Raw genomic sequence first — 9,243 nt, forward strand, 5'->3', positions numbered from 1 at the left:
TCGGGGGTTTAATGTGTGGGCCGGTTCATAATTGGGGTTTAATGTATGGGCCGGTTCATAATTTTGTGTTTTAGTGTGGGCCGGTTCATAAACGTATTTGGGCCAAACACAAAGGGACTTTAGTGGGCCGGTGGTTACAACTTTTTTTTATTAACCTGGATATTCAACCCGTTATACGAGCCGACTAATTTCAGGACGACCACCTGTTTTGCAGATAGCCCGGAGTCACCGCATTTGAGGGGTTGTTTGGCAATTGATGAATGATTTGGTGCAGCATAATTAAGTGGTCAGAATGATTAAGAGGCTCTCATGATATAGTACATGAAATATAATTGTTTGGTAATTGTGTACAATGAAATTAGGGCTCTTAATAATTAAGAAAGATTCATGATACAAAATCATTCAGAGGGTTTTAGAACCATTAAAAGGCAGACTTTTTTTTTGTCAAACAATATTCAACTCTTAACAGTTCAGATGTTGCCTCTTAATGAAACTTTTAAGAGGTAAACAAACAACCCCTGAATCTCTGCTGTTACAACTTACAGACCAACTTTGATCAATTTATATTAGAGTAAATTACGTTTTTCATCCCTATAATTTAGAAATTATAGTTTTCATCCTTATGATTTGTAACTCATTGCTATTTTTATTCATTTGATTTACAACTTATTATTTTTTGGGTTCTTATGGTTTACAATTCGTTACTATTTTTGTCTCTTGTACTTAATAGGTAGAAATTAGTCTAAAAACGAAAATAGCAATAATTTACAAACCATAGGGACAAAAATAACAACTTCTAAACCATAAGGACAAAAATTGGAATTATTAACAAACTATAGGGACGAAAATCATAATTTCCTCTTTATACTATTATCTAAACCAAACAAAACGCAACCACTATACCTTATTTGGATTTGGACAGGTTATGTCCAACGGTTTAAAAACTGTTACAAATACGGACAAGGATCTGTCATGTAATCCTAGTTGAGCCTCCATGAACTTCTAGTTGAGTACTTTAGCAGGAAGAATTGCCACATACGTGGGTTCGATCCTCCAAGGCCTATTAGAGCTCTCTTCAACTAGGCTTGATTTTTCAAAAAACAAATCCCAAGTTTTTAAATTATTTTCACAAAAAGTTTTTATAAATTATAATACAAGTTATTTCTCAAAGTTTCTTTTAGCACTAGATTCCAAGAATTGCCATTTAAAAACCATATATAATGTTCTTGTGTAAAAAAATTCCAAAACCTAGTTGGGCTCGAGACCAGATTTGGGATGGCTCAATAGGACCAGGACGGGACTGGTAACCAGGCATAGATAGGTTCTAGGATTTAATGATTTATGGTTGGAACTTGGAGTAATTTTTTGCCATGTCTATTCAGAGGTGTAGTCATTTACGAACAACACAACCTATTGGACAAACATTCACAATTTAACAGGCATGAACGACCCAGAAGAATCAAGATAAACCCGCCAAACCAGTTTATATTTTTATAGTCAATTATTTTTTTATGGTTCAGGAAGGCCCGAGATACAAAATCATTCGGAGGGTTTATAAAACCACTAAAAGAAACTGTGTTTTTTGCCAAGCAAGATTCACCTCTTAACGATTCAGAAATTGCATCTTGATAGAACTATTAAGAGATAAACAAACACCCCTAGATCTTAGTTTTATATTCAAGCATGTATTCCTATATTTATTTTTGGACCCGTAAGACCATGGGCAAAACCCGACCCATATATTAGACAGGTACGGCCTAACAACTTATCAAAGCTTACAAAAAAGAGCTTGAGTTTGTAATAGCAAGCAGTTGGACATAGATTGGATCTGATCGATCCATACCCACAAATGATCACCTCAGATAAAGTTCTCGAATTCAGGCAAGTTTAAACGACTTTTGAAGCCGATGAAAACCCATTCAAGAAGTGCATTTTATAAGCAAAAAAATAACAAAAAGGGTATCCGTAAGCACATTTGTTACAAAATTGCCATTACAAAATTCCAACTCTTCCTTCAACAACTATAATTGTGTGTATTCATGGCTTGGAGCTTGTGGAGCATAGGTATCGAAGCAAGTACTCATTCGAGGCACACGTATCACCTAAATCTTGATGTAACCTCGTAATCGCCTTCTGTAACGACTTGAGAGAAGGAAGTAAATTTCTCGAGTTTTGCTGAATCGAGTGACCATGACATTTAGACAGCTCCTACAAAATCAAAATCAGAATCAATTACATTTTTGTAGCTTACCAAGAGAACACACTAGGGCTATGTTTGACAAACTAGTTGATAAACTACACATGTTTCGTAAAAACTAACTGAATGACATGTAAATTGACCTAAACGAACTTGTTGAAAAATCAATTAAAAGATATAAGGGGTACAATTGGAAAAAGAAAAATGGGGGGATCCCCAGAACTTATTGAAATGCCACTAAAAAGCTAGCTCAAAAACGGGATTTGTTGATGAACTCAAAAAATAAGGTAGCTTATGTTTGCCAAACATAGCCTAAGCGGATCATCTTAAATCCTGCTAATCCGTGAAAGATGGTCACATTTGGCAAACTAGTTGATAGCTTATAAACTAGTCATGTTTGATAAAACCAGCCGATAAACTAGTCATATTTGGTAAAAATCAGATAATAAAATTTGGTAAAAACTAGCCGACAAACCATTCACGTTTGATAAAAACTAGCCGATAAACCAAGTTCGATAAAAACTGATAAACTAGACTTGACAAAAAAGTAGCTGATAAACTAAGTTTGATAAAAACTAGCTGACAAGGTAGATGACACTGTAAAATGACGTAAAAGAACATGTAGAACAATTTAATGGAAGAATATGAAAAGGCATAATAGGGCAGGAAAGAAAAGTGGAAAAAAGCCCCTAAAACTTATTGAAACGCTACTTGAAATGACGTTTTAAAAGCTAACTAAATAGGACTTTCTCAATAAGCTCAAAAAGAATATGTATATTGATACCTGACACCATCGAAGAACAAATTCCAAATGAGGGCAATTTTCCAGAAGCTCCGCAAAAGCCTGAATCAATCTATTTAAATATTTGAAGGGGATCGATGCAACAACAGCTCTTATCTCTGCAGGTGCAACAGAAATGATGCATCGCTTAATTAAAGCATCTTCATTTAAACGTAAACTAAGGATTAAAGCTCTGCTTGGCTGATCTTCACCAATGGCCGCTTCAACTGCCTATGTGTCAAAAGATGGTCAAAGTATTATTAGTCAATGGACACAGCCACATTTAGTTATCACCATCAAATAAGCAACACCATGTTCTTCTTTACTGGGGTTTGGTTACAATACAAGGCAAAATGCAACGAAATTTGTCTTGGTTCCTATTTAGAGTACCAACATTTGATGACATGGAATGTGGATGTCAAGTTTGTCGTCCATTTCGCCATAAACTTTTGGTAATCAGGTATCCACGTCATTTAATGTTACAAGATCAGCAGTATGGTGACCAAAATGGGTACAAAATAGAAAATTTTGGAACCATGTTGTAACGACGGAGAAGGAAAAAAAAAATCATTACACACATGCACTAAATAGGAACTAAACCGAACTTTGTTGCATTTTGCCCTACAATATACTTCGTTGGTTTAAATACTTTGTTTTTAGTTTGCGTTCTTAGTGAAACAATGTCTCGGGTGCCAATTGATACGATAAAGAAACTTTCATACCTCTGGTGTGACATCTATGTCAAGATCTGTGGGATCAAATATAAAATTATCATCCATCGAGTAAATTAAAACCCCTTCGGTTGTTGCAGCTGCCCAGCTACGACCTGTGGGCGCGATTCTTAGGCACTTTGTTCGAACGATAGGTCTTCCACGATTAGGCATTGATCCTGGCAGATCATAACTCGACTTAACTCGTGTTTGTTTATCAACACCGTCTTCTATATCGCTGTTATCATCATCGATTAGATTCAGAGGACCAGCATCAGTCATGTTCTTCGAATTCAATACATCAAGAACTCCATCCAAAGATAGATTGAGGGTTATTTGGAATCTCCGGAGCAATACCTGTAGATTCAACGAAAACCACATGTCTTAACTCTTATTGTGGAAAGATCTTTTTAGGGAACCGAGTTCATAAAACATTTTACTAATAATAAGTGGAAATGAAATAGCTTGTTATGCAACATAGTAGCTTGTTTGAACATATAATTGGAAGAGAAGAGATGAGGGGCCTAGAGTGGATTAGCAGGATATATGAGATGCTACACTTAGGACATGCTCCTTAGCAGCTTAAGATATTAATGGAACTCACAACTTATTCCGTCATCTATATATGATTGTTTGGTAGTGGCTTAATAATATAGAAAGTATCTTATTCAGTAAGCTTCTAGGGGGGGCTTTATGCAGAAAGCCAAAAAAAAAATATCCAAACCTGCCCCTCTCAAATAAAAAAACACGCTCCTTCCATCTATGAAAAAACACTACCAAACGAAAACTTCTCAATCCATACAAACAGATTAATCCGCACAGACGGCTTATCCATACATGACTCGGTGGAAAACCAACCAAACAGCGTAGGTGTTGTTTGCTTTTTGAGAGGAGTTTACTTTGAAGTCTTTTTTTCACTTCTTATTGATAAGACAATAAATGTCTGAATGTGTGTAATTGTTTATTTTACCCCTCTAAATATTATAATGTTTAATATATATATTAAAAAATCTACTTTTTTACTCGTAAATATGTAAAATAATTATTATGAAATCTTCGATAAAAATAATATTACTTTCCTAATGTTAAAGATGTTCCTATAATAAATTCTAATTTTTTATATTTGGTAAAAATTTATACACCAATGCTTATTTACCTTTTTCTTTTTTGTTGCATATTTATTAAAATTCTGAAAACAAAATTAAAATGATGTAAATCTAGTTTCTCATTAAAATTATAAATAAAAAAGAGAAGAATTAAAGGCTAATAAGAGAATGGTAAAAGGTTTTAAGCTCGTATCATTAAAAAAATGTCTTATAACTCAAACCTCATATTCGGCAAGACATAAGTGGTGAATAATAGGTAATTTCGAAGGTAAAAAAGAAAATTTTGAAGAATGTCCAATATTATAAAATACGCAAAGCTCTTGTATAATCTTTCAAGAAAGACAAGATGAAACTAACCTGATCAGCAACATCATACATACAGATGTATTTACTACTTCCTCCAGCTAATATGTAATTCCCATCGGCAGAATAACACAATGTTGTGAAGCACTTTCCCGAAGTAGAGTTGGCTGCTGATCTACGATCAGTCATCAAGCGACCTCCAGCAATATCTCGACGCCCCTCAATAGTGTACATTAACAGGCCATCAATGGGATCCCAGAAGTGAATTTGCCCATCCAATGTGCTGCAAGCCAATTGCTTACCATCTGGACGATAAACAACTGTAAGAACGTCGTGAGTATGAGGAAATGTTTCAACCGAACCTTTTCCATCAAAAACATCCCACAAGCGAACGGATCTGTCCCATGAAGATGAAGCCAGAACTGCCTGTAGTTTTGAAAAAGAAGAACACGATTATTTGAGACAAGCAGAGATAGAAATGGTATATGCACTTTTCAAATCGCCATTTTCTCCGTTTTAAAGAACCTGTTAGAGATGCTATTAGAAACTACAAGCAAGCAGCAATTACTTACGCCTGTAGGAGAAAACATCAATCCATGAACTGGACCTTCATGACCACTAAGGACATCCAACAATCGGCCCGTCTTCATAGACCAAACAAAGATCTAGCAGAGACCAGAAAATGTTGTCTCAGTTTTCTAGACAAAACATAGTTAAATATTGTTAAAACCACGTTGAACATTCGATACCTCAAATGAATCAAGGGTTCCAGCACAAATCACTTCGCCACTTTGATCTGACGCTAAGGAAACAAACTGTCTAGAAGATGGGGTGGTGAATGTCCTAAAATTGCGATAACGGAACAGATCCCATGCACGAACAGTGCCATCTAGGGATGCACTCAGCAAGCAGTGGTTGCTAGCCATGAAATGGAGTGCAGTAACTGCGTTTGTATGCTCAGAGAAAGTCACAAAACAGAAGCCTGATGAAACTGTCCAAACCTGTAACAAGCAAGCAAATTACAGAATTTGGGTTACCTAAATGATGACGTGGAGTTAGCACAGACTAAAGTCTAAAACAACATAAAGAATGACCAAAACTAGATACAGAAGAAGAATAAGTATGTCATTAAGGTGATAAAACAAGAGAATGTCTATCAGGAAATCATAAAGCCATAGTTAACGCGCATTTTCCTCTTTCCTAATTATTTTATAAGTAAAATCATATGTCATAACCATATGAATATGAAAATGGGACATGCATAGGTTACGACAGCAAACTTGGTGTCTCCCGGAAAAAGAGCTGTCTTTTGAGTATCAGACAATATCAGAATTATAAAACATGCAGAACAACTTTATTCAGATGTGACTATCCATTCTATATAAAAAGATAAACACACATAAATACAGCCGAGATTCATTTGCAAACCATAAATATTTCAAGAACCGTAACCACCAAATATTCATAATGAAGACCATGAACTCATAATGAACATTTTGAGAACCATAAGAACCAGATTTGCATAATGGATATCACTAATATACATGACCATCATGAATACTCACATTCATCAATCATCATGAATTATATACATGTGTATATATGTATGTATATATCTGTACGTATGTGTGTATGAATATATATGTATCTTCACAATTTCATGTCCATAACATCTTCTAATCTAAAAGAAACTTGAATTCCCACCAAAAATAACTTACCTTGATTTTATTATCATCTGCACCAGTAGCTAAGAGCTGTGAATCAGGTGAATATGCAACAGTATTGACATCAAAGTAATGTCCCTGTTGCTTCAATATGTAACTCTCAGACTTCCACTCCCAAACAAGTAATTGTCCAAGTCTTGCACACCCAAATGTTAACCAATTTCCAAGTTCATTAAAAGTAGCAGTCGTGATCTTCTCTCTAGATATAGACAACAAGTGTATGCACACAAAATCAGGCATCTGATAGAGCCCAAAAACACCATTTGAAAACCCAACCACCACAATCTCCAAGCCTCTGTGATAATCGCAGGCTGTTAACCTTGCAGGGGCTTGCATAAAGAAGTCCTTCTTAACCAACTCCCACTTTCCTTTATGCAACAAAGACGAACTTTCTTCATCAAAATCAGCCTCCAAAGTCTTTCTTTTCTTCACATTACTGATTTCATCCCCTTCCATACTTTGCTCAGGAGTGCCAGGCGAAGGAGGTTCATCAAGTTTTTCATCTTTCCCGTTATGATTAAAGCTGAAAATTGCCCCATCACGTGATATAGTGTAAACCCTAGAAACTTGATTCGTTTTCTTCTCAACACCAAAAAATGCACCAACAATTATATCTCTATGACCTAAAAACATAAAAGGTTTATGCAAACCACTTAATTTCTTCAAACAAAAAAGCCTAACCGTCAAATCCTTCGAACCAGCCAGCAAATAATCTGAATCAGGACTCCAATCAAGTGTAGTAACTTTATCATTACAGTTAGCGAAAGTTTTAATAAGCTCGAACGGGAAAAACTCCTTCTTGAACCCCGGCGACCTCCATATCTGAACCAATTTCCCGGCAGCCACAGCAATGAGCGAACCATCAGGGCTGAATTTCGCGCATGCCACAGGCTTCTTAAAGGTGATGCGATGAAGTACAGCACGGCGGCGAAGGTTGACAAAGAGGCAGCGGGAGTTGTCATCAATGGCGAGGAGGAATACGCCGTCAGGAGATGCGGCGATTCTGGAAATATTTGAGGAGGATTGAAATGGGAGAGTTATGGTTTCTGATTTGACAAGGTCTGTGACAGAGATACGGTTGCCGACCGGTGATATAAGAAGTGTATTGTTGACAACGACGGCGTTTCCACCTCTGTACGGAGCTCCGAGAAGGTTTTGAAACCTGTAATTCATGGTGAGACGTCGAGAGGTTGACGACGACGACGATGGTACTCCACCAAAGTAATGGTGCTCTGCTCTTAAACCCTAATTCTCAAAATTGCTGACGTCACCAAACTAATGGTTTATTTAGAAAGAATTATTTACATAAATAGTCCCTTCACTAATATTTAATACACATAAATTTCCCTTATAAATTGTTCTTACAATTTAATCCTTCATACAAATCATGAGTTGGGTTTCGACAAGAAAAGTTAAGGTGAGAAGTTTCTCCACCTTTGAATGCGCATTTAGTAGGGATGGATTCATAATTTTTTTTCATAATTTTTTTTAAATGGTGGCACCATTTGACCATAAGAAAAAAATATAGGAAATCACCGTTTGACTATAAAAAAAACAAATATATGGAATTTGTCACCGTTTGACTAAGAAAATGACACTAACATGATTCAGACTTGGGTGTGGGGTGGAATAAAAGTCTTGCAAACCAACTTTACCAAATAAAACTTGTTCTCATTATAGTTTCAAAATACATACGGTGGCACACAATAAATTAATATGGTTGCACCATTCACGAAACCTAAAAAAAAAATTCCCTTCGGCGGAGAAACGATACGGTGACACGTGCCACTCATGGCACTTAACTAGGTCCGCCTACGACATTTAGAATGAGATGTATCAGATCAATTCACATATCAAACACGATTCATATGTGGATTTGAGATTAAAGATAATCAAGAGTTCAGATCAATTCTTTCGTTTCTCATCTTAATTCTCATTCTCACATGATCATTTGCCCTCAAATCATTTTATGTAAACATCATATTTTTATAATCATTTAATATATTAAGTATTAAAATGAAAATTTTCAATCTATATTCAAATGAAATTTTTCAGTGATTCACATATGAAATTTCTCTTATTATATTTTACGATATTTATGCTTCTTTTTTTAAAGTATATAATAGTTATATACAACAAATGCAACAAATAAACTCACACACCCTCTCACTTTTGGTGAGGTTTGAACCTCTGACCTTCTAAGAAGGCAAAGACTACGATACCGTTAAGCCAAAGACCCTTTGGTGATATCTATGCTTCTTATTTGTACCTCTTACTACTCCCAACGATAAAGAAGTTATTTCCCGATAAAGAATCATAAAATCATCTCTAAATTAAAACATTTTTGGGTTGTATTCATTGTGCCAAAAACATCAATGAACCCCCAAAAACTTCAAGATTCATTACAACAAATTCTCATCTA

At 35.6% G+C, this 9,243-nt stretch overlaps 1 protein-coding gene across 3 annotated transcripts; it reads right to left on the reverse strand.

Moving 5' to 3' along the window:
- Positions 1–1,889: 1,889 nt before the first annotated feature.
- On the reverse strand, positions 1,890–8,008 carry LOC112511849 (periodic tryptophan protein 2). Of its 3 annotated transcripts, XM_025117664.1 has the most exons (8): positions 7,503–8,008; positions 6,816–7,400; positions 5,847–6,098; positions 5,670–5,762; positions 5,152–5,523; positions 3,701–4,045; positions 2,982–3,209; positions 1,890–2,208 (listed from the first exon to the last, which is right to left on the reverse strand). In XM_025117664.1, exons 1-8 carry the CDS (start codon positions 7,992–7,994, stop codon positions 2,038–2,040), a joined length of 2,538 nt encoding a protein of 845 aa, XP_024973432.1. In that variant the 5' UTR covers positions 7,995–8,008; the 3' UTR covers positions 1,890–2,037. The 3 variants fall into 3 exon arrangements, with proteins under 3 accessions (XP_024973432.1, XP_024973431.1, XP_024973433.1); XM_025117663.1 differs by having other exon boundaries at positions 6,816–8,008; XM_025117665.1 differs by lacking the exon at positions 1,890–2,208 and having other exon boundaries at positions 3,014–3,097; positions 6,816–8,008.
- Positions 8,009–9,243: the final 1,235 nt, after the last annotated feature.

Source organism: Cynara cardunculus (genome assembly GCF_001531365.2).
Source record: "Cynara cardunculus var. scolymus isolate 2C chromosome LG 4, CcrdV1, whole genome shotgun sequence".
Lineage (NCBI taxonomy): Eukaryota > Viridiplantae > Streptophyta > Magnoliopsida > Asterales > Asteraceae > Cynara > Cynara cardunculus.